A 27,180-nucleotide genomic window follows, 5' to 3' on the forward strand; every position below is an offset into this window, starting at 1 on the left:
TTTTTATTTTATCATTGATTTCTAATTTCATTCCATTATGATCTGATGGAATGCAGGGTAGTATCTCTACTTTTTGTATTTGCTAAGAGTTGCTTTGTAGCATATGGTCTATTTTAGAGAAGGATCCATGTGCTGCTGAGAAGAAAGTATATTCACTTGTTGGTGGATGACATTATATATATATATATATATATCTGTTAAGTCTAAGTTATTTGTTGTATTATTGATTTCTATAGTTTCTTTGTTTAGCTTTTGTTTGAAAGATCTATTCAGTGGTTAAAAAAAAGTGTGGTTAAAGTCATCCAGAATTATTGTGTTGTGGTCTATTGACTCTTGAACTTGAGATTATTTGATGAATGTAGATGCTCCATTGTTTGGGACATATATATTTATAATTGTTATGTCTTGTTGGTGTATGGTTCCCTTAAGCAGTATGAATTGTCCTTCTTTATCTCTTTTGATTGACTTTGGCTTGAAGTCTACCTTATTTGATATGAGGATGGAAACCCCTGCTTGTTTCCATAGACCATGTGATTGGTATTTTTTTTTCTGAAACTTTCACCTTCAGTCTGTGGTGAAACTATAAGTTTCTTGAAGGCAGCATATTGTTGGGTCTTTTTAAAAAATCCAATCTGTCAGTCTATGTCTTTTGATTGGTTAGTTTAGGCCATCAACATTCAGGGTTATTATTGAGACATGATTTGAATTCCTAGTAATTTTTGTTTATATTTGGTATTTAACTTGACTTGCTTTCTCATTTGGTTTTTCCTTTATTGTAATACCTTGCTTTGCTGATTTTCATTGTTGTTTTTCATTTCCTCATAATGAAATATTTTGCCAAGGATGTTGTTTATTTCAGTCTTCCTAGTTGTAAATTCTTTTAAAGTTTTATTTATTGTGGAAGGTTTTTATTTCATCATCAAATCTAAAGTTTAATTTTGCTAGATATAAGATTCTTGGTTGGCCTCCATTTTCTTTCAGAGCTTGGTATATTTTGTTCCAGAATCTTCTGGCTTTCAGGGTCTGGGTTGAAAAATCTGCAATGATCCTAATTGTTTTCCTCCTATATGTAATCTGATTCCTTTCTCTTGTGGCTTTTAACATTCTCTCCTTATTCTGTATGCTAGGCATTTTCATTATAATGTGTCTTGGTGTGGATCTGTTGTGATTTTATACATTTGGTGTCCTGTAAGCCTCTTGTATTTCATTTTCCAATTCATTCTTCAGGTTTGGAAAATTTTCTAATATTTCATTGAATAGAGTGTTCATTCCTTTGGTTTGGAACTCTATGCCTTCCTCTATCCCAATAATTCTAAAATTTGATCTTTATATGTTATTCCATAATTTTTTAATTTTCTGCTCATGGTTTCTTAGCATCTTCACTGTGTGGTTAACTCCTTCTCTGTAATTTCTTTTGTTGTGCTGCCCATGGATTCTAATAATGTAGTATCATGGTTTGTTTGGGGTACTTTCTTCCCTTGTTTTTTCACATTGTTCATGTGTCTTTCCTTCTAGTACTGTTGCTCTGAGGCATTAGAGTTTTTACCCTATAGGCTTATAGTTTCCCTGCAGGATTCCAATACCTCTCCTTGATTTTGCTTCTAAGCCCCAGCAGGTGTCCCAAGTGAGAAGTTGCCTCAACTAAAGATGGCAACAAAGGTGTCCCAAGATAGAGATGGCTGCTTTCAGTGATGGGGTATTGGGTTGGGTGAGGCTGAGTGATGGCATTGGGCAGTATGTTCAGAGATGCAGCTCTTAGTGTGCAGTGTTGTGGCTCGAAGCTGTCTCCACACCCTGTATGGTGTCCCCAGGTGTAGGGTAACACATGTAAAGGACTCTGGAAGTGGTTTCTGTGTCCCAAGATGGAGGTGACAGGGGAAGCCCCACATTGGTAGATTGGAGTCCACACAGGAGTGGTGGCTGGAGGTTCTGTGTGTGAGCAGAGGCTGGGTGTTCTGCATGGGAGTGATGGCCAGGATTCCTGTGGGTGCTCAGGTACCCAGAGGACCTTTGTGGGCAAATTGCCTGGAGTTCTTCACATACACTGAGGCCTGGAGACCTGCGCAGGCATGGCAGCTGAGATTCTTGTACAGGAGAAGCTGCTGGGGGTCCTCTAATAACTTGCAGAGAAACAGTATTCCCACTACTTGAATTCCAGGTCATGATGTGACACAGAATGCAGCCTCCCTCTAGCCTTCCATCTTGGATCCCCTCTGTATTCTCTTACTGAGTACTATAGCCACCCTGCTGGCCCCTCCCCCCTCCTCATCCCCATCTCCATGCTAAAGAAAGAGAAGTGACTTGTCTGAGTGGTTAGTTTGGGGGAAAGTTCTGGGCCTGGTTGGTTAAGCCTAGCTATCTTTTCTCCTTTTGAAGTCTTGACCTCAGGGGTTTGCATTCTGGCCTCATCTCCCTTCTACTGAATCTGGCTTTGCCAAGATCAGGAAGTCCTGAGGTTTTCACCATGAAGACCTAGTGGTTTGGAGAGCTGGGAGATCAGAGGGAAGAGGATCCACTTAATTCTGGAGAGCATTGTCAGCAAGCCACATATTCAAAGCCATATTCCCTGGCCCAGGTTTTACGAGTTATAATAACAGTAGAAAAGCTTCTACTTTAAATTTCATCTGCCTACTCCTTTATGAATGTTTTACACATTATAGAAACAAATATGTGATTTAAAAATAGATCATCTTTTCAATAACACTGAAGGACCCTTTTTCACTGCCTTTTTAAACTCCTTTTGCAATTTGAACTTGTTAGTACTTCAAAAGAAGGTGGTATAAAGCAAAGAACTCAACCAGGAGACTGTATTGCTAACAAAGAGTTACACCTACATGGCACAATAATGCTTTGCTTTCCAAGGTTGCTTAATTTTTACTTTCTACAAGAATGTTGTTAATGACAAGCTCCTTCTGAGTCATTAAGATGAGTTTTGCAGCAATGGTGTGGCAGCACATGAGCTCGGTATGCTGAATTAACCAGACACTAAAAGCATCTCTAAACCAACGAGAAGAGGCTGAAAGACTTACTTTCAACAAAAGCATTATAAAGTGCAAGAATAGAAAGTGTAGCATATAAAACAAGGACTCAAAACAAACAAGAAACAAAAACAAAAACCCAGGCTAATAAATTAACCCCTAGATAAAAGGGGTAGAGTATCACATAAAAATACTTTCAAGGAAACATTAAATTTGAATGTCACAACCTAGTTTGAAATGAAAATTAACAAAAATAAAATTGATATCTAATTTCAAAATTAGTTTAATATGGTACTTTGTTGTATAAAAGGTTAACAGTAAGTATAAAAACTTGTCATTTATTTGAAACTTTCATTTGTTAATGTAATGATTATTAGATTTTTTTCCCCCCTCAAACTAGTCTTGTATTTGGCAAAATTTGAAAATTAAAAAGGGGGTCTCTGGGGCAGGGGATATAGCTCAGTGGTAGAGTGCTTGCTTGGCATGTGGGAGGCCTTGGATCCAATCCACAGTACCACACATATACAAATAATAATAATAATAATAATAATAATAATAATAATAATAAAAATAAAGAAAAAAATTTCATGAAGTGGTCTTAAACATATGAAGAAAAAAGAATCGTTCTTTTCATTCATTCCTATCTCCCAAGTTGTTTACTGGGATCATTTTCTTGCCCAAAATGCTTACATAGGAATTACAGTTCAACACTTAAAACTTCTTCCTTTGGTCCTCCTCTTCTTCCTCCCCCTCCCTCTTTCTCCTCCCCCTTCCCTATTCCTCCTCCTCTTCCTCTTGTTCGTCCTTCTTCTCTGAATACTGAATCAGATTTCTACTTATTTTGAATACCCACAATCCCTAGTGAATATTCACAATGGCACAAGTATTATGCTAAGTATTTTACATACATTTTCTCATTTATCATTATCCTACATGAGGTATGTGTTATCTCCATTTATTTTTTAACAAATGAAGAAAATGACACATAAAGAGTTTAACAATTTATAAAGTGAAAAGTATTTATTAAGGAAAGAGCTACAGATTCATAAGAGGTTTATAACTGGTCAATTTATCCAATTTCTTTAAAAATGGTAAACTCTACAAGACACACAGGTAATTTCATTTGTTAAAATTAGTTTGTATTATTTACATATTTTGTAATATTTAATTATTCATAAGCCCTGTGACTCTCCAAAAAATGAGTTTAGTATATACTGTTTTTGAAGGTTTTTGACTCTTTTTATTTTTTTTGGAATTGTGTCTAGTGGGATTGATTTTGTATAAAAACAAATGTAGAAATCATGCTCTAATGTTTGCAAATGGAGTCTTAAGTTAACTCCAAGCTCTGTAGGTTTTACTTGACCCACTAAATATTAGTTAAATGAAGAACTTTGTTATAAAATTGAGAAACCATTTTCAGAAATTGACTCAGAAGAATATTATTTCTTATTTCTAAAAGAATCACCTCCACAAAGCCTCATGTTTTCATTTTTGAATTCATTTAAAAACAATACTATCAGAAAATAATGGCTCTTCTTTCTTCTAACAAGGACCACTTAAAACATCAAGTAGCAATTTACTCAATTTTTCTTATCTTAGTTTTCTCATTTGTAAAATGATCCTAATAATCCAAGGGTCATAAATGAAATAATGTGTTAAATTACTTTGAGTTGCTTGGGGAAAAATGCAACAATTCATGATAATAGTATCACTTAGAATATAATGCCCAATCACTTTATATACTAATACTAGACACACATTAGCTACTAACGAGGACAAATGTTCTTACAGTTACGTTAGACATTTCTAAGTACCATAAAGAGAAAGAATGTAAAATATTTCAGCCACTGCCAAGCCAGATGAGAAGTGATTATGTGTACGCAAAACATATTAGCAAAATTCACACTGCTAATCTCCCAAGCTATATGAGAGTGTTCTTAAAGAGTACTAAATGTATAAAAATTGAGATATTTATTTGGCCCAGTTCTCATCTTTATATGCATGGCAGATACTAGGGCAACACCTTCCCAGGCACAAAAATGTCCAAAATGGGAAACTTCAACACCTAGGAGACACACATTCATGCTTAGGTGAATGCTTAGGAGGGAGTTACTGAGAGGCAGAAGAGATAATTCATTGCATGAATAGGACAGGATGATCAGAAAAAGAGAAGGAGGAGGAAGAAGACAATCAGGCATATTTTTTTCAGGCATTCAGCACTAATTAATGAAAACAATCTAACACAAATTAAGTATGAAGTGCCAAACAAAGTTTAGGTGCTTTATGTTTACTTTCCCTTTTAAATTGCAAAAACAAATATGTAACATCAATATTAATGACCCATTTAGAAATGAGGAAACTGAAGTTTAGAGAGATCACAAAGCTAATGAATGAAACAGAATTGTTATAGAGATTTAACTGACCTTCATTCATTCAACAAATACTTTTAAGGTATGTTCTGTGTGCTAGTCTGAAGTACTATGAACAAGGCAAAGCACACAGGATACAATGGTAAGCTGCCCCCGCTTTTCTGGAACTCATTGTGGCTGAGTCACAAATTAAATACACCATTATGTCAATTAACCTTTCACTTATAACTGTGACAATAAGAAGTACACGGGTCTTCACTCAGTCAAGACAATCAGTGATAATTTCCAAGGAAGTATGGGCTGAGAGGAAAAAGAAAGGGAGGAACAGGAGGATGGAAAGAGGATAAGGTGATTCAGAGTTGTCAGGCAAATGGAAAGGAGGAAGATTCTAGGTAGAATTTTTTTTTTTCAAAGACTCTGTAGCAAGAAGGAAACATGGAGTATGGAACAATGAAAAGGTCATTAGGCATTGTAGCAATTGTCTATTTCTTCAGGACACTTTTGCAGGGAGATTGCTGTTACAAATATGCAAATTTAGACCCAAATAGGCATAGTCCTGTGTTGGAGCATGTTAAACTGAAGGAGAGTGAATGAGATGAGTTGGATATGATGGCCACAACTGGAGGATGCAGGGCTTTATAGGTGTCTCAAGAATCAGGGTCTTTATCCTACAAGTAATGGGCAGCCACTAATGGTTTTTAGCAGGGAAGTGACATAATCAGATCTGTATTTGAATAAGACCATGCTTGCTGACTGCTGCTGTGAACTTCCAGATAAAATGGTTTATAAATATTCTTAAGCAAATCATGTCTTCTTATTATATTGTAAGAACAAATCACAATCACACTCTTTTGCTTCTATAGCAACAGATACCTTGTTCGAGATCATTGCTACTCAAAAAGTTGCCCAGGGTTCACAGGAACAGGAACAGCATCACCTGGGAGCTTGTTGAAAATGCCTAACCTCAAGCCCTACCCATGACCTACTAAATTAGAATCTTCCCTTTTAACCAGATCCCCAGGTAACATGTGGCTACACTGCATTTTACAAGAAGTTTTGTTTGATATAATCCTGTTCTGCCACCATCCACAGCAGTTCCAACACTAGTTGTTTCTGGTCTAGAAAAACCCAATGGAGCCCACAGATGTTTCTGGATTAGTAAGTTCATCATCATTCTTAAGCAGAATTTTTGGTTGAAAAGGAATATGTAAAAACACACAAATATGATTCTACTATTTCTGGTAAGAATGAAGAACAAATCTAATGAAGAAGAAATTAGTGAACAAAGCAGAGTCCTCTAGTGCAGATGTCGTTACTGGTTAAAGTAGACTATGACATACTATCAGTTTTAGGTGAGCTATGAATACCAAGTAGGAGTATATTCTCACTTCAGGTCACCTCCTTTAAGATGGTCATAAAATGGCACTTTGGTCATGCCTATAAAATGGTATACACATACACACACCACCATCACCATGTACAACAAGCTTCTGCCATAATATGTCTCATATTACCTAAAAGATCAAGAAAACATGATGATAAGAGAATTTGATTAATTCATTCATTTTAAGTCAATCGTGGGTTGTTAGCTAGAAATTTCTTTGTTTCTTGATTATCTTTAGGCACTTTGTGACAGGTTAAAAAATATAAAACACACTATCAAAATTATCCATTGTTGAGGTTCCTGATTGATCCCATGGATTTTGCGACACTGCTATTTGGTAAATATTCTGCAGTTCTGTTGGAGACCATGTGGTTTAGACTGGAAACATGGCTTTGGGAAGCCATCTGGCTGGGTGCAATCCTGCTTTGCCATTTACTAGGTATGTAACTTGGATTTCACCATGTCTCACTTTACTCACCTGTTAAATGGAGATAAATGTACTTACCACCCAGAGAGAGTAGGAGGCTTCAGTGAGTAAACACATTTAAAGCATTTAAAAACATTGTCTGCAACATATTAAATACTATGTATTTGCTAATTTGTAGTTGTTATATTATACCTGAATATCAACAGAAGCCAAGAAGTTTCACTGTGAATCAGTTTTGGGCCAACAGGCAAAGGAAAGCATGTTATTCATACTTCCTTCAAATATCACTAGCAGAAAAGGTCACCTGCTGAAAACTGGGAAATTGCCACATATTAATTCCTTGGATGCCACATATAAGAAATCTATATAAAGCCATGTGGCCTCAGCAAGGTAATTAACAAAATGGTTCCCCCTGTATCTCTAGTGCCCAGGATTACAGAACTACAGCCCCACTGAACATCCCAACAGTTTTTATTTTGAGACAGGGTTTAATGAAGTTGCTAAGGCTGGCCTCAAACTTGTGATCCTCCTCCCTCAGCTTCCTGAGTTGGTGGGATCACAGGCTGTGCCATCACACCTGGATGTTTTTAGTCATTAATCCAAAATAAGGCCTTATAATTTAAAAATCCACTATAAACATTTGTATTTCAGAGTTTTCCCCACTTGGATTCAAGATAGACTAACATAAAACAAACAAACATCACTGTATCATGCTATCCAAACTGAACCAAAAGAGTGTTATTTTAAACCACCTCCATTGAAATTGGTTAATTTTTATCAAGTTTTAACAATGTAATCATTGCCTCAAAATACTATTTTAGTACAAGAGAAATTATTACCCATAGCAAAAACATGATTCTACTTCTTTGAAGCTTGCAGTCTATGATGCATATATTATAAATTGAAATTTTACCATTTATTTATTTAATTTTTCTATTTTCTGATCCCCAGGGAGGGTGGTCATTTCCCTACATATTCACCTGATTAAAAAAAAAGAAATTCTGATAAATAATTTTCATAGAACAAAAGCAAAAGCCAAAGACATCACTCTCACTATGCAATAAATAGTTTTAATCTTACATTATATGGTTATTTATCAAGAAAAATCTATACCTAATGGGATTCAATAATTGACCATCAAACAAAGAGAATTGTTTTAAAATATGTATATTTAAAATATGTACTTACTATCTCTGTACTCCTAATTCCTGAGGCAATTTAATGCAAAGCTAAATTTTATCAGTTAGACCAAAAAAGCATTATTTATAAGAAAAACTCCCTCATAAGAACCTGGTGATTATGTTGCTTAAAATACTTAATTCAAAGTATTTTACTCCAAAATTTTACTTCCCTAAAAATGACTAAACTTCTAAGTTACCAAACAGAGTTCTGAAATTCTGAGATTTTTAATCAAATGAAAAGAAAATTCTTGCAAAAAATACTAGAAATTAATTAATTTTAATGTACATAATAATTTCTATCTTATTATAGTTAATAAGATTCCATGAGTATCTTGTTTCTAACTTAAAGTGACAGGAATTCTATTGGAACTTAATACGTTAGTCAATAAATTGATTAGTAAATTCTGTCACTTCATCTTCATGGTATTTGAAGTAGCTAGTGAAATTCAATTTCAGATCAGCCATGTAACCTAATAGCCTTTGTAAAAAGTGATGGGTATTTGACTAGGTTAAGTAAATATAGTATTGTAGTTCAAAAGAAGCACAACTGAAGGTGTACAATATGGTACCTTTGATAACTATAACTCTGTTCAAAACTGCATCATAGTATACATAACAGAAGGCAGATGTTATATATTTGACAAGTAAATAGGGGATTCATTTGTAAGAAAACATAGTTAAATATTTATAATTTTTCATCCTATATTTAGCGGCTGTATCAATACAGTGAAAAGGTTTGATCTCAATTGATTTTCCTGTCTGTTCTAGATAACTCTATGTTATAAAGAAGACCATTTCTCTTAAAGGATTATGCCTGTGAGTTTCAATGACTGTATCAGAGGAACTGTCTCACTCATGTCAGATACTATCCATGTCATGCAGCCACTTTTCCTGAAAGCTCAGAGGATAAAATCTTCAGATGCTCCAGTTCCTGATGTAAAACAGTGCATTATTTGCATTTAACCTATGCATATCCTCCCATATACTTTAAATCATCACTAGATTACTTATAATGCCTAGTACAATGTAAATGCTATAAAAATAGTTGTTAGTCTTTATTGTTTAAGGGACAAGAAAAAAGTCTGTACATGTTCAGTACACATACAACTTTTTTTCCTGAATACTTTGTGATTGTTGAATCCACGGATATGGAACCTATAGATACAGAGGGCCAATTTTATTTATTCTAAACTCCAATGTTCTTTGTTTTTATTTTATTTTTTGTTTGTCTTTTTTTTGTACCAGAAATTGAACCCAGGGTTGCTTAACCACTGAGCCACATCCCTAGCCCTTTTTATATTTTATTTTGAGGTAGGGTCTCACTAAGTTGCTTAGGGCTTCACTAAGTTGCTGAAGCTGGCTTTGAACTTGCAGTACTCCTGCCTCAGCCTCATGAGCTGCTGAGATTACAGGTGTGTACCTCCGTGCTCAACTAAAACTTCAATGTTCTTATTTTTAACATGAAGATAACAATAGTATAAACTTTATAGGCTTATAATTAGATGACAATGTAAAGGGCCCACACCCTGCCTGACACCAAATATGTACATAAAATGCTATCATTTGATAAAGAATTTTTCCTAGTGCCACTTTCCCCTTAGGAGATTGGAGTTGCAATTTGAAGCTAAGGAAAGTACTTTCAGGTGAAACTTTCACTTTTTTCCTTTTAAAATATTTATTTATTTTAAAGAAATAAATTTTATTTTGTTATTCATGGAAAGAAGTTCCAGTGGGATTTTGCTACATTGTGATGTACAATATTGCTTCAGGACTAAAGGAAAAAATCGAATTCAGTATTTGGAAGAGAAATAACCTCTGCACCTGTGCTTCAGCACAGTGAGGCCTGGGGAGTTCTGGTGAACTAAGACACCACATGGTTTTATGGTTTTGAGATCACCAGGGAAGAAGCAGTATTCTCACAAGAGGTGCCTCTCCCAAATGACTTTTGAGAAACTGGATGTGAAGGTGGATGGGTGAGAAGCATTTGGGGAACTGGTCCTGAGTAGATATGAGAAGTCAAAAATTACGGGAAATGACTAGAGCAATTTGTGAAGCTCAGTTTCATACCAAGAGGATGACCTGGAGATGTTTGCCTCATTCATACACAAATATAGCAATAGCAGGCAGAGAATGCTAAGGACAGATGAACTAGACAAGGTTGGGGATGCTGTGGAGTTCAGGGGAGAAAGAAATCAGCATGAGGAGAGTATTCAGAGACCTGGAACACAAAAGAAATCAGCATGAGGAGAGTATTCAGAGACCTGGAACACAAAAGAAATCAGCATGAGGAGAGTATTCTGGCCCTTGAAAAATGGCAGAGGCCAAGTTTCCTGAGGAACAGATTTTAAGTGGGAAAAACAGGTGAGCACAGGTGATGAGGAAATACATGCATGGGGCTTCAGCAACAATGACTGGAAAAGGGCTGAGTGGGTGGGTAGTGTGTGAAAGAAAGAACTGGAATAAAGGCTAGGAAAATAGTCTGGGGTCATATTTCAATGGCTTCAGGATCTGGATTTAGTCCTTCTGGTGACAAGAAATGAGAGAAAAAAAGATTTTGATTAAGGAAACCTCTAGTGAAACTAGTTATTCATAAGACTAATCTGGATTCACATGTGGTATAGAATAGGAGAAATGCACAGGGGTACATGAACATGGTCAGAAGACTTCATATTTGAGAGGAAGCACAATGGAATATAATATTGGCACAACATTACTTGCCATTTTCTAAAATAGCATCTATAGGGAAAAAAGGAAACCTAGTTAAGTGTAGTCTTCTATTACACCTCAATTTCCATTGGAGAAATTATTTATTTCTCCATGTGCCAATGGATATGGCAGTAAGCCATAGCTTGCTTATTCATAAATTGCATAAGCACACTTTAAGATACACTAAAATCAGTATTGCTTTAATGCAATCCCTCTTTATCTCTTTATTTATTATCTAATTCAGGCATGTGCTTTAAAAAATATAACAGTGTTCTTCCAATTTCCTTAGGCATCTCAATCCCTGATTATTGAAGTACTTCTGTATAATGGTAGTTGTGATAGAAGAGTGTCATATAAAAATATTGTTTCCCCTCATTCAGAGTCCCTGAAAAAAATAATTATTATATAGGTTGGTAAATCAATTCAATAGTTTGCCTGCTGCTAATCCCTGTTGATATATGCAGTTGGTTTACATTCTTCTGCCAATATTTCAGTAGGAAAAAAGTTTCATTCAAGCAATGAGTGGGTTTTTGAGGATATTCTTGTAACTACAAATACTCACTTGAGCTCTGCAACAAGATTCTTGGTAAAAGACCGTCATTACTCAGTAGGGTTTCCAGAAGCAGGTTCCAGTTACAACCTGGCTGGGATAAGAGCAGTTTCAATTGACCCTCCGCTTTCAGTCCTCCAGCTGATGGAGTCCTTTCAAAATGCAAGATAAAGATGGAGTAATGAAGTTAATTTATCTATGAAATTAATAGCCTTAAAGTACAGATGTAATGCTAACTCTTTAAATGTCAATTCCTCCCAGATTAGTCTGAAAATGCTTTCATGCTTACTTACTTTCGGGTTGCTCAGGGAAGGAATTACATTTAATCTCAACTAGCTAAAAGCAAATTAACATTTGGTAGCTTGCCAAATTTCAAACTGATACAAAATAACCATGCCTAGATTTCACAGAACCATGTCTATTTTTGTTTCATGGAGAAAAGAAATTATTTATGCGCTTATTCTAAATGCATTAATTCATTCACTCAACAAATACACAAGGAATGCCTACTATGTGCTATTAATTAACTCCTTTTGTTATTCACGGAAAGAAGTTCCAGTGGGATTTTGCTACATTGTGATGTACTATGTGCTATGATGACTGATGAAACTAAAGGAATCAAAGCATCTATCAAGTGTCAACCATAATATAATTATGTAATATGTAAAATCTTAAATCAACATGCAATCAGCAGAACTGCTACTAATAGTAACATTGCTATCTACTTGGATAATAATTTCATCAAAGAGAAATACTTCTAAGGTAAATAAGCTTCTTTTTGCAAAATTATGATCAGTGTTGAATAGAAAATTGAAAACAGGTCCCCCACATCCCCATCAATGTATTGACAGGAGATCAGAAAGTAAAGTAGAAATTAGAAACTGACAATACAATTCACTTTTCTCTTAAAATATCTCAAAATTTAGATCATATGAAGGTCACAACATGGGAAATTAACTTGCAACAACAACCATCACAAAGCAGGCAATAGTCAAACACTCTAGTTGGGCCACATTGATTGTGAGAACAGTGTGCCATTGGGAAGGAAAAGTGTTTGAGGAATGCAGAATTGTGAATGAGAGGACTGGATTGCTCTAGACCGAAGAGATATAACTAAGAGATACAATTTGTGGCATTAACATTAGGGGATGCTGTTGACTGAGTGGTGAGCCATCCAGTTATCAACCCAGTCAAGACTTCTGGTTTTCTAAGCTTGGGCCCCAGACCAGAAGCATTAGCGTCACCTGAGGCCTTGTTTAAAATGCAAATTTTCAAGCCTTATTCCACTAGAAATTTGGGAGGTAGGTCCGCAAAATCCATTTTGACAAGCTCTCTCTAAGAGAAGCAGATGCATGTTAAAGTTTAGGAACCACTGTAGTAGGCAGTGCATTTGGGGACACAGGTAGTAGAAACAGAATGAGTTAGCACCATCTTCGGTCTCCATGTCTTTGTGCCCATGCAGGTCAGCCTTGGCTGATACTTGCAATGGACTGAGTGTTTATGTTGTCCCCAAATTCAAAACCCCAACCCCAATAAGATGATATCTTGAGATGGGGTTCTTGGATTATAATTGATTCATGAGGGTAGAATCTTCATGAATGAGATTAATACTGCTATAGAAGAGGCCAAAGAACTTCCTTGCCCTTTTCTACCATGAAGATATCAGAAGTTGGCTGTTGAAAGAAGGTCCTCACCAGAATGTGACCTTGCTAATAACCTAACTTCCAGGCTTCACAACTATGAGAAATAAATGTCTCTTGCTTAAGTCATCAGAAATATGGTCTGTTTTTTATAACTGCCTGAGCTAAGACACCATTCACTCAATGAATTTTCTATGACCCTGAATCTTTATCTTAATCTTACCCAATCTTGAATTTGCAACAACAACAACAAAAGTTCCCACTTTTTTCCCCTGAGAAGTCTTGACTAAAATTTTCTCTTCACAGCGGTATCACTCTGAATTAAAACACTTATGACAAGAATTCATATTTTAGCACTTGATTATTTCTTCAAAACTTTATTTCACTATCCAGATTCAAGTCTCTGAAGATATTCATTTTATATACCCTAAAGCTCCCAAACTCAGCACATTTAAATCTCTATAAACATTAGCTGATTGACTTGTCTGCTCCTAAATGAGTAGGCAAAGTTTTAAGAAAAAAAAATGCTTTGCTAAAAGTATGAATTAAACAAAATCAAGAGAATTTGAGGATATAAAATGAAGAAGTTTGAAAGTACCTCTTCATTTGCTTGGCTTTGCATTGGAACAATTCATACCTTCTGACCCACAAAAATTTTCAGCCTGTGCTTAAAATTTGGACAGACTCAGACTCTATATGAAGCTCCGATAACATAACTGGAAGTGTGCAAACTGCTCAGGCACTTGGTAGGCTGTGTTAGCTAGGGAAAGTCCTGCCCTGGCTGGGTAGTGAAGAGAGAAGAGGGGAGTTACTTAACCCTAATGCTGGAGGAATCAAGTCCACCAGTTCTGAGCATCCCAGGAGTTCTGATTAACTGTCCCAGAGAGTTCTGGTGTTTGGAGAAGTTCCAAATGTGGTACCAAAAGATACAATACTCATCCTTACTACTTCCATCATAAACCATAAATGCTGACTTAGAGAAGCTCCCCTGAGGGATAATAGAGGAAAAACTGTTGGTAGTAAGTTATGTATTTAAATCAACTTTGTTTTTTAATGTTTCCTATCAATATGTTGTGCTCAAATTGAGAGCTGACTTAAGGATAGAACTGAAAAACCCCAGTTTGGCCGCAGTTAACGGAAGGGGATCTTGGAGAAACAGTTTGAAGGAGGTTGGAACTGGATCATGGAGGTCCTCCTCATATACCAAGGTGGGGATTTTGAATCTACTGAAGAGTTTAAGGTAGACGAATTTCCTGATCTGTTTGCAGTGAAGAAGGGATGGAGGTGGTTAGTGTTTTTACTCAGCCCTTCAGTCATGTAACAAAACAAAATAATTTGAATGTCATTTCTTTCCACTGTAACTGCATACCTGGTTATAAATAAAATCTCTCATTTACCAGATGGAAAGCTGTTTGTTGAAACATACCTCAGTTCTTGGATCTTTCAACTTATCACAATTTTGAAATGTACAGTAGAATGACTCACTATGAGGAAAAATAAAATAGTACAAACATTCCTAAATCACCAAGCTCTGAGTAATAAAATGCATTGAGGAGTCTGTGTTGGGCATATGGCGAAGCATATGTTCCCTCATCCTTTGAGCTGGTGGATCTGTGAAAGTGAAATTAGCCTTAAAAAAATGACAGAAAGGGAAATTTTAGATATATGTATATATGTATGTATCAAATATGTACATGTTGAATTCCATTATGATACAAAGAAGAGAACAAAACTGTATTAGTTCAACAGAACTCATACATCTCATATTGAAAGACAAAACAAATTTATGACTATGTTGAATTAATCCATTATGTCCCATCATTCCACTTACAGAAGACCTAAAAAAACTTAAATTGAGCAATAAATATACCATTTATAGTAACTCTGAAATAAATATTTATGTTTTTAGAATTCTGATCTTTTGAGAAAAGTAATAGATAAATGATTATGATAATATTAACATTATTAATGGTATCATTAACAGTATTAATGATACTAAATCATATAATAAGCTGTAGATTATGATTTCCAATCTTTTTAATGCACCTGTTTCAATTTCATTAAAATATTCACAGAATTGAAAACTTGGGACTTAATGAGTTAAGATTATACTCTAAAAATTGCTATGTTTCTGGGGCTTGGATTGGCCTAAAATTTTTTTCAAATCCCTATAGTAATGGAGTTCAACCATCACTGGTTTATGAAAATAACAAATTATTGTAAAAATGTTAGCTGTATTCGGGAATATTTATATAAATTAATCAAGTAGTTTGTTTATAATTTAAAAAATTTTTGGTATGTGTTTATACTGAAATAGAAAACTTTTTTTAAAAAGTCTCTTCTATATCAGCACATATAGTCCTAACTTTCAGCTTGACTGTTGAAGCCCAGCCTGAAAGAAGGCTCTGAAGCAGGTTTGAACTGTGAGCAGTTTTACTGCTCAGGCTTTATGACCATGGGATTCATTTATCCTACCATATATGTATCACAAAGAAGTTACAAGATTAGCAAAACATTAGAATGGACTTCTAAAAGCACAATGTGGGATAATATCCAGTGGTGGTGGAACACTATTCTTCTAGATTTGATATTTACTTTGAACTAACAGTCAAATTGTTGGCTTCAGTAGATAAACTATATAGGTCTGGGAACCAAGGGGTGAAAGTAGGAAGGACCCCTCTTACTAAAGCTCTTGATGATCCTCTTGAAATTTGTTCTTTTTATTCCCCTAATCCCCAGAAGCTCTGTGCAAGTGAAGGCCCTGGTTTCCATGGTGGGGTAGGGTATATACACCTCTAACAGAAGACCATTTAGGATTCCACTAAACCTAAAATCATAGTTGCCATGAAGTTATCTTCGGTTCCCCCTGTCAGAAGTCTATCAGGCAAAGAAAGAAATCACTCTATTGGCAAGGGCTATTAAACCTAGTTATCATGAAGAGCTAGGGTTGTTGCTGCATAAGACAAGCAGGGAGAAGTATCTGTAACTGAAGGGATTCCTCAGGGCATCTCTTGATGCTCTCAGGTTTGTTAATGACCATATGCAGGAGAAAGCAATAACTGCCATTCTATTCCATAAAGAATGGAAACTAATGAGTTCACCCCCTGGAGGATGACGATCATAGTGACTGCCCTGGGCAAGCAGCATAAGTCAGCAGATATGATGGTCAATAGTGAAGGGAAGATGGGAGAGTTGTAGAAGAATATAATGATGAATATTATTTCAGACTCAGAAATAACTGCCACAGGGAGTACTCTACCTTGTCCTACCAACTCTTTCCTAATTAAATTTTTCTTAGAAAGAAAGAAAGAAAGCCAGCCACCTTGAAGAATCAATAATAGGCCTCTGAAAACTTAACATGAGAAAGAAGTGGGATCTCAATAGTGCAAGGGGGCCCACATCAGATGTCCATGACCCTACATCCTTTTGCCCTTACCTCACAGTTCACACTGGATTGAACAAAGGAGCAAAGATGCTTTCAGTCTATGTGTTAGTCTGTAAACAAGTCAGGATGGCGCCTGGTATTTTGCCAGGGGGAGTGGTTTGTGAGGTGGCGCCAGTGAGCCATTAAGTGTGGAGATTCCTTATTGGTTGACTACTGTATCTAGTTTATGTTAATTAAGATAAGCGGTGTGGAATGTATATATACCCCTCCTGTACTACAATAAACGGCTCCCACTCCTGCTGTGTCAACATACACAAGTTGTTCGTCACCCCCCTCCCCCCTTACTTGTTTACAGACTCTAACACTATGTTTGTTTCCAGCAAGACAGGCTCTTAGTGCCCTCAATCAATGACCAATGAGAGCTGGTGCATCAATACCTCAACATCCTTGTTCCTTTGGTAGTAAAACTCTGAACTGCATATTTCATACTGGTTCTCAGAATTCCCCAGATGCTTCAAGTTCCAGTCATTCCCTTGATAGTTGGTTTGATTATACAAAACTTTCTTTTCTTCACTTATTCATTCCCCTTAAAGTGTTGTCACATAGAAAATAAACTATAATCACTTGAGTCTTTGTCACAAGGTATGTATTTTGAAAAAATTCTAACTTGGAGATGCACAAAAGTACTTAGTGTTCATTTCAACCTAATCCTTGTTTCAGGAATCTTAAGATATTAGTCCAAAGCCATTTAGCTAATAAATGTAGCCGGTGGACTTTGAACCCAGGTGTCTCTGACTTCAGAACCTATGTTCAGGCTAGGGGTGTAGCTCAGTGGCAGAGTGCTTACCTAGCTTGTGTGAGGCACTGGGTTCGATCCTCAGCACCACACAAAATAAATAAAGTAATTAAATAAAGGCATGCTGTCCCTCTATAACTATAAAAATATTAAAAACAAAAATACAAAACCCATGTTCTTTCAATTACTCTATTTTTTCCCCTATTCAACCTGAAGGATATTTGGTGAATAAGTTGCATTTTCTGAGGAAGTTTGGCTCTTTTGAACCTCCTGATAGAAGATACTGTGTTTTTGACCAAAATAAAGTTTATGATTTCAGAGCTGATTCCCAAATTAGAGCCATGTTACTGATCTCAACCAGATGATTCTTGTCATGGATTACTAAGACAAATTTATATCAGAGACTATAAATTACATGACTCAAAGGACAAAGGTAATGGTATAACAAAAAAGAAACTGAGGGTAAAAGCCTTAACAGGGAAAAACAAAAGTGGAGAACTTCTCATATTATGGCACTCTCTTGATTTCCCATAATTTATCCTTCAAAATCATTCTAAAAAAAAATAAGCAATTTGTCATCTTTTTTCTAAGAAGATAATTTTAGTACCTGATAGAAAAGTTGAGGGAAAAAACTCAAAATATTTTCTTTATCACTTTATCCACAAGTGTGAAAATGATATGTAGTTTTAGCATTGAAAATATTTGCATATATTTTAATCTCTATATTGGGTACAGCCAAGTCTCTATAAATTAAGTAGAATATATCTATATACATATATGTATATATATTAGGTAGGATGTATATATATTAGGAGGTACACACACACACACACCCCCACACACACACACTTTTTTTTTTGGCCGTAATTTTTAAAATAGCTTTGGTCACTAATGTAGTCAACATTCTCATTTCTTCAATGTTGGCTATATCTATACTTATGTGGTGTACAATGTAGAAGGTAGTTGTTCAACCTAAGAAGACTTATGCTGATTTCCTGATTTTTAGCAAACCAATCTTTTTCTTGGGATGATCCCATTTTCTAAAATATCCCCCAAAGATAGTATTTAAAATTCACAGAGCCATACTTCGATGTTACACTAGTTAGCATATTCCATTTCTAAAAATATATAATCTAATTTTAATTTTAAAAATAATAAAACATTTCAGCTACCAGTTTGGGGCTCTCTCCAATGTCCCAATCTAGCACTGAGTCACTAAGGCACTGGATCACCCAGCCTCCCCTCTTGAGAAGCAGAGGTTATCTTCTGGAGCTGTTGACTATTTATTATCAGTCTCTGTCCACCAGATAATACCCTGTATTAGGGAGTTCAAAAAAGGTCTCCCAAGCATCACACTTCTGATAAGTACAGAGAGCCAGGGAGAAAGCAGTTCAATATTCTTTCCATTTTATCACACTTGCAGTAGGTCCTTTCACCATGCTTAGATAATTGATAAAATCTTCCACTTTGTGAAACACACAACTCTTTACTAACACAGCAGTCATGAAGGATTGTTTAGTAAGTACTCATATGATAAGTGCCTTGGAGGCTCTTTAACTCATTTAATTTCTCATGACCCTCTCAGAAGAATATGCTTCAAGATGGAGGAAGTAGACAACGGTATTGCATGCTACTTGCAAGTAGGTCAACAAAGATTGTATTGCATTTATGTTTCAACTTTCTCACCAAAATTTAAACTAAAACTGAAACCCACATAGTGTAATTCACTTTGCAAGATCATAAAATTAACAACTATGTAAGTCACAGCTGTCCAATGGGAACACTTATTTTCATTATTGCATTGTTGACTCCATTTCTATTATTTGTATAGTACCTTTAAATCACAATAGAAAAAGAAAATATAAATGTTAAGATATCTAGGTATATGAAGTACCTGAATCAGTTGCCAATTTTCTCTTAATGATGGTCCACAGACACTGCCTTTCCCCTTGAAAATATCTTCTAAGATCTAGCTGTTCATCCACACTTGTGGAACAGCCACTTGCAAGTTTTGGTGTTAGAAAGCTATTGTTACTTTTCCCTGGCCACTGGCTCTTCATAACACTTAGCACCTCATCAGAGTAAAGGCTCTCTCATCTCTTCCTTCAGTTCTGTGCAGTAGCTTGTCAGCACCAGTTGGCAGACAAACTTTGTCCTCCTCTCTAGATGTTCTCTCCCCAGTATACTAGCAGTCACTTTCTCATCAAAATTGTACCTCCCATGCCTGAGCTTTACCACTCAGATCAAACGTTTATACGTGTTAACATGACACCCATCTGATAATAATTTTAATTAATTAATTAATTAATTCATTTAAATAATATTTACTGGATGACTTCTATGTGCTCAACCATGAAGACAAACCATTAAACAAAAAAAAACAGTACCTATTCTTATGAAATTTAGTTGGGGATAAACATATAGTGCACATGCTCATACAAAATTATAATGAAAATTCAAAGAAGGAAAAGCAAAAGATGTTCTTAAAAGATGTAGCAAAAAGAGGTGAAGTAGTCTCTGGAGTCAACTTCACTGCAGAAGCAACATGTAAGCTGAGATACAAAAAGAAGTTGGCATTAACTAGGTGAAGAAGGAAGACATTTAAGGAAATGGAAAAATATGTGCAATGATCCTGTGGCAGAAAGGAGTAGCTTGGGAAGGAAATGTTAAAATACTAAAGTGTGGATAACAGTTTCCAGGGCAGTGGATAAAAGAAGCTTTTGGAGAGGAAGGTAAGATCCTCATCTATGTAGATCTTATTAAAGATAGAGGAATTCATGAGAGGATTTTTAAGGCAAAATACAAAATGATAAAATTGGAGCTATGAAACTAGATCTGGGTTTGAGAAACTTCTGACTGCAGTTTAGAGAATACTAGAAATGAAGGTCAACATATCAGTGGGAAGAAAGCTAGTAGGTAATTGCCGTAGTTAGAGAGAGATGATGCTGGTTTGGACTAAGACAAAAGTGATGTTATGGATAGTAGTTATTAGAAGTTAAAATTAATGAGACTTAGTAATTCATTGGATATGTAGGAGAAGAAAAGAGATGTCCAGATTTCCTCTGGAGTCTCTGGTTGAACAATTGGATGGACATTGTTAGCTAAGATAGGGACTAATAGAAGAGAATCAGATTGGAGGGGAAATAACCTAAGTTCAGTTTGGGTCATGGTGACTTCACTCTCTAAGTGTAAATCTCAGAAGGTATTTGTGTATGAGTGACACCCGTAGTTCTGTAGTCTTAGTAGAGGTTAAAATTAGAGATATGAATAGAACAGGGCACACAGGAAATCCAGAAAGCCATAGGAATGATAACATCACTTTTAAAAGGTTATTTGATAGAACACTAAGGATAGTCAATATTTAATGGCAAGATTAAAATACAGGAACCTACAAGGAGATAGAGAAACAGCAAGAAAAATGGAAGAAGGAAATTGAGAGACTATTTCAGGAGGAAATCAGGAGAGTATCTCAAGATGGAGGAAGCAGACAATGGAATTGTGTACTGTTGTCAAGTATGTAACTAAGGCTGTATTCTTCACCAATATGTAAAATTTGAGAAAAGGGATTTGTCCTAAACTTCATAATCTGTCTTTTCCCTCACTGTTAATACCCATCATGATGCCTTACATGGAGAAATTTTATAAATTGCATTTAGTAAAGAAAAGAATAAATACATTTTGGTGAACCTAATACTTAATAGAGCCAAAGGTACCTTAATATATTCAGTAAGGAGAAAGCTCTATGACCTCCAACTAGGATTACATTAAGTAAAAGCACTAAAGAAACAAAACAACAACAACAACAACAACAAAAAAAAAAAACAGTTGAAAGAAACATCTATGGCTGGACTGGCCATGAATCAAAACATCATATTGTCCTCATAAAAGAAATGAATACTGTTTACTCACACTGATTATGCTTCTTGGATTCAATGTGAAGTTATTACCTACTTGGCAAAGAAAGAACTAAAAAAAATTTCAAATCTTTAAAGAATCACATGAAGATGAAAGTTTGAAAAATAATAAAAAACATTATAATGTAATATACTCTAAGTGACTAAGACAGTATTCTTGCTTGAATATTTATATGAAAGCACAGAATAGTGTCATAGTATTAACTTTGAGATTGATATATTCTCAACATACCTTAGTTTAATCTAGTATGAAACTGATTACTCTATCTAAATAAACTCATATTGTCAGTCTATACCCCCAGCTAGGGACAATGAATGTAGCATTTTATAATGCTTTGAAAATACACTTATATTCCCTAGAGTCAAGTCTTATATATTCTATTCCCAGGATTATGAGGAACATAAAAAATTCTGTTTTTTCCATATACTTTATATTTTCACTAGTAAATTTAAAGACAAAGTTATGGCCCATAGAGATATTTATACATTTTTAACCCTTAATTTCATGTCCTTTTTCTTTATCTTTTTCTTCCTTCTTACTTACTTTTAATTAATTATCCTAATTTATTCAGTATTATTGAAAGCTTACTCAAATCCTTTCTGAAACAATGAATAGATATTAACAAATAGAGGAATTAATTACTAAGATCCTTCATAATATTAGCTATTCCAATCACCTCTCCTCTCAGCTTTCCCTTTTCAAAAAAGATAAAGCTAATGTATTTTTAGTTTGTCATCTTGCAACCCATGTATGTCCCTGAACAGTTCATTTTAGTTGCTAAGGGGAAGAATGGAGTTTTAAAAGATAATTTGGGGGTAAAGAGATACAACGGTAGCTTATATAGGTGGGAGAAATGAATTAAAAGTACAGATTTTTAAAGTCATATGGTGATGGTCTAGGAATTTCCAATGCTATGTCTAACAACTTCAATAAAATTATTAAATATATTATTAAATATGTATTAAATTATAAAATAATTTAAATTACTTTGAAATTGCTTTCATTGCTGCCCTAGGTTCCTCTGATTATATCACTGTTCTGTCACATCATAAAGCATGTGGATCATGTCTTTCCAGACAGATTATATGTACCTAACAGAAAATAATTTTCAGAAAGTATGACACATATGGGTGTAAGGGATGGGGGTGCTCATATCATGACTTGCATAAAGAATTCAGAAAGGCCAAGGAAAGAATCAAAGGTATTGTAGGAGAGAAAACTACATTCCTAAAGGTCTAAAGTTGAGAATGAACAATAAATTAAAGATCAGGGAATAATAAACAGACTTAAGGATTTGTGAGGAGACTGACTTAACAGGAGCAGAAAAAGTTGTTGATTGTGCCAGGAAAGAAAGCAGGAAAAAGTGTGGGTGAAGGATTCTAAGGAGGAAAGGGACATAATGAAAACAGTATTTTAGACATTTTAAATAATGGTAAAATGGACTAAGTTCATTACAATAGGCTGGAGCCAAAGAGTGGTCCTAAGAGAACTTTGGAGGGAAAATTAAGTGAACATGATAGAAGACTGGGACTAGGCAAACAAAAAGCTCAAAGAGATTTTATCATAGAAGCATTTAAGAACAATCACACTCTTAACAGAGAAGGAGGGAGAACAAGGCAAGAGGAAAAGGAAGAATAGTGGAGGACATCATGCTGGGTTTCCATTAGTACAGTGGACCATTCAAGAAACATGGGCAGCTGACATAATCATAATGTTGGAGAAACAGACCTAGAAATGCAAAAGTAAAGTCATCTACACAGAGGTTGTAGCCTACGCCATGTGAAAAAAGGAAAAATCAAAGAAAATAAGTTTTCCTTTTACTTTCTTTAAAACTTATCTTTAATGTAATAAAATTATATTGTACTCATTCTAAGAAATTTGGAAAATACAAATGCAAATTAATATTACTTGCAAGCCCACTAGCCAGAGACAAAAGCTATAGATGCTGTACTATAAGCTCTTTCAATATTGTTTTTTATATATTTTTGTAAGGTCCTATATATGCTAGTCTAGCATAGGTCAGTCCTTCTCAATTGTGCCTACTTCCAGTAACTGCTCCTTCCCTGGAAAAGAAGGCTTATCTCATCTAGGAAGTTTGGGAACTCCACTTTAACGTAAACACTAGTGTGTCAAAGGCTGTGCAATGTTCTACTGTAAAAAAGAGACTTAGTGAGTAACTGACAATCTTATTTCTGCGGGGGAGTGATTTTTCTTGCACATCTCTTGGTATCACCTTGAAGTATCTTCTCTTTGAAAGGTGGAGATGCACTTGTCAAGAGCTGGAACTTTAGAATGGAATGGGCTAAGTTAAGGTCTGGACAACCCAGCTTTGTTCTCTTCAGAAAGTTGTTACCTGCAAATAACCTTTCTTTTCATAAAAAAAAGCACATAAGTACTTATCCTACAAAATGTCACAGAGGGATAAAACAGATAAAGTACATAAAACACTTGAAATCATGTTTGTTACACACCATTTCAAAAACTGGGTTGACTTGGATGATTTTATATTTATAATCTGATTTCCTCCTTAACTATAAATCACAATGATTTCCCTATGTTATTGTTTTTCGAAACCAACCCTTTTATTACATATATATTAATTTTGTCATTATGTCTGCCCTATAACTCATTTGTCAAACAATATACTACAGAAAATTTATTTCCATTTTTTAAATTTTACAAATAATGTTTGATTGGACATATTTACATATAAAACTTAGCCAATATTCTCTGGTTAATTCATTATAATTGGTTCCTAGAAATGAAATTGCTGAATAAAGAGGCAAAAATATTCTAGAGTTTTTGATACATGTTACTAAATTGCCCTCCAGAAAGTTTGAATCAAACTTCATTTTCATTATGGGCTGAAAAGTCATCCCCATGTTCTAATCTTTCTGTCAGGATAATAGTGGAGATTGTTTGCTAAGTAAAAGCAGAAAGAAACATCTTGTTTCATTTACACTTGGCTTTATTTATGAAAAAGAGAAAGAAGTTAAATATAATAATCAACTATTTGAAAAATAAACCAATTTCCTGCTGCCTTCCCAGGCCTCTAGCTGGCTGAACTGATAAGGTCTGGAGGTGGAAATCAGAGAGAGCTATTCCCAAAGAGGGAGAATACCCCTGGTTCCAGATATAAGACAAAAGCAGGCGATAAAAAAAGATAAAATGTGATGGTAATGTGGAGAACAAATATGTTTTAGAAGTTTAGGAACTCATCAAAAGGATGCAGATTGTTTGCTTAATTTATACTATAAAATACTCAGTTTTTTTAATTTGTTATTTTTGCAGTAATGAGTACTATGGAGTTAGCTATTTAATTCCTAAGGACACAAAAGTATATTTACATGCAAGAAGACAAGGTATTGAGTTGGTAGTGTATTGAGGGCATTCCATTTCCAGAAATCAATCACAAGGAATTAATCAACATGCTGACAAAGTTTTATGTATAAGCAATACACTGAGGTCCTTGAAACTAGGGTCTATGTCTCACTAATCCTGGATCCCCCATTGGCTATATGAAGACAGGCACATACAAGCAAGCAGTGTATTCTTGTGGTGTCTATGGAGACCTTTGTGAATGACCTTTCCATATTTTCTATTTATGGGGGAGAGACTCTCATTTCCTAAAAGACAGAGATATAGCCAGTCAACTTAGATAGTAAAATCATCGATAATGTATTTCCAAGATGAATGAAGAATGCATGGAAATTAACAACATCTCCTTCAGCTATGCATGATATTTTTATTCTCAGACACCAAGCAAAGGCATTTTCCAATGACATATTCCACAAAGAATCAAACTGCCATTCTCTATAATGCCACAAAATGTCATCAGATTACTCTGGAAGAACATTTCAAACTTTAAATGATTTTTCTTGTTTTTTAAATGCTGTTAATTAAATAATAATAGTGAAAGACCCTATTCATAACTATAAAAGTTACTCCTCTCTCCTCTTCTAAGGCTCTGAGTTAAGTTACATGGATTATCCACTTTTCCTGTCTATATCTGATAATTAACTGAAGAACTGTCAAATCCCCCATCATAGATCAAGAAGGATGAATTTTTAAATGGCTAGGCAATTAGCTAAAATAGAACTAAATTTCAAAAATTCACTGTTTTCCATTTTATCACTAAAGCAGTAAGTGTATTTGCCTTAGATTCTTGAGCTAAAAAATCATACTCTTTACATACTTGTCTATTGTGAAAAATTATAAATTTGTTTTATAAGATATATGTATAGCTGTGAATCCAAGTTTCTACTAAATTTTAAAGGGAATCATAGAATTATAGATAGTATGCCATTTACAGTTTCTTACCTGAGTAAAGAAGGGTAGAAATGTGATATGCAAGAAACCCAATGCAATGGTTGGTTGAAAAGTGATTTTAAGGAATCTGAAGCAGACTCATCCATGCCATGCTGAAACGTCCTAGGGAAACACAAGCAGTTATTTTAGAATATTCAGAAAACATTAACTATGAAGATGAATGAAGTAACTTTTTATTTTCCTTAATATTCACTAAATGATTTTTAAAAATTTTAGTTGTAGATGGACACAATATATTTTATTTATTTTTATGTGGCACTGAGGATCGAACACAGTGCCTCACGCATGCAAGGCAAGTACTCTACCACTGAGCTACAACCCCAGCCCATACCAAATGATTTTTATACAAAATAGCATTGCAATAGAATGAACAAACAAGGCACCCACTTCATTCTCTTGGGATTTTGTCAATAGGTGATTCAGGGATCATCAGGTAGTCAGGAGAGCCAGGAACAGTATGAATTGAGATTTGGATCTTTATGAACCTCAATTTAACAGTTTTTACAGTTGGGAAAGGTATAACAATTATCATTTAAGATTTTTTAAAAAAACACTATAAAATTTGTTAAATTAAGTGTGCAATGAAGGTACACAAACACTATCTATGTCTTTCTTGAGTTGTAGTCTTATATCCCATTGGGTCTTTTCAACTTGTTTTTAATAAATTCTAATATTTAATCATATTTGCTTCATTAATATAAAACTGCTGAACAGTAGGTACCTCTTTTTAACCTTTATAAGTACTAAACAATATTTGAAACTTTACAATTAATTTTGCATATTCCTAAGGATCTAGAAAGAGACTGTAAAATAACTTATTTTACATTACTATGATATAAAAATTGGAATAGTTTGGCCACAATATCTGATCTATAACCACTTTTTGGAAGTGACTACAACATTTTTCTAGGTTAGCTCAAATTCAAGTACAAATCTTGACATAATAAGAAATAATTTGTTACATAACATCCTTAGTACATAACCTGGGCTAATAAAATTTTTATAGTAATAGACTATATTTGCCCATAGAGTTAGGAGTAGTGAGTGGAAAAATTTTAGAAGTGGAATTGTGTGAAGTGGTAACATCTACCTATATAGTACAGAATAGAATTCTATTTTGAAAACCAATCCACATCTTTTCACTCCACATCTTACAAAGTTTGTTTCTTGTATGCTCATATCTTCCCAATTTGATCCTTTCTCACCTTGTGGTCTTGGAAGTTTTTTTAGAAATGTAATATATCATCTCCTCCTTCAAAGCCATTTCCCCCCAATAAATTTCAGATCAGAAAAAAAAATTTAATAGGCTTCAAAGTCAGGCTGTGATGTTTATATTCCAGGCAATCTACTGTGTGAGTTAGAGAGGTAATCAGAAGCTAGGTCAGATGCCAGGATATGGTTTTCCAAGAGTCTGGACATTATACCAGCATGGAGGAATCATTGAAGAGTTTATAGTGGCGGAGTGATGCCAGCAGTTTCACGTCTTAAAAAAATCACTTCCATAGTAGTGAGGATAGTGG

General features: G+C 34.9%; 1 protein-coding gene across 1 annotated transcript in view; it reads right to left on the reverse strand.

The window, feature by feature from the left end:
• Positions 1–27,180, reverse strand: part of Kiaa0825 (KIAA0825 ortholog) — a 378,474-nt gene that overhangs the window by 222,123 nt on the left and 129,171 nt on the right. Inside the window, exons 14-15 of the mRNA XM_077800531.1 lie at positions 25,652–25,762; positions 11,608–11,747 (exon numbers count right to left, since the gene is read on the reverse strand). Of these exons, the coding sequence (XP_077656657.1) occupies positions 11,608–11,747; positions 25,652–25,762 (251 nt within the window). The remainder of the gene's footprint in view (positions 1–11,607; positions 11,748–25,651; positions 25,763–27,180) is intronic.

Source organism: Urocitellus parryii, chromosome 1, assembly GCF_045843805.1.
Source record: "Urocitellus parryii isolate mUroPar1 chromosome 1, mUroPar1.hap1, whole genome shotgun sequence".
Classification (NCBI taxonomy): Eukaryota; Metazoa; Chordata; class Mammalia; order Rodentia; family Sciuridae; genus Urocitellus; species Urocitellus parryii.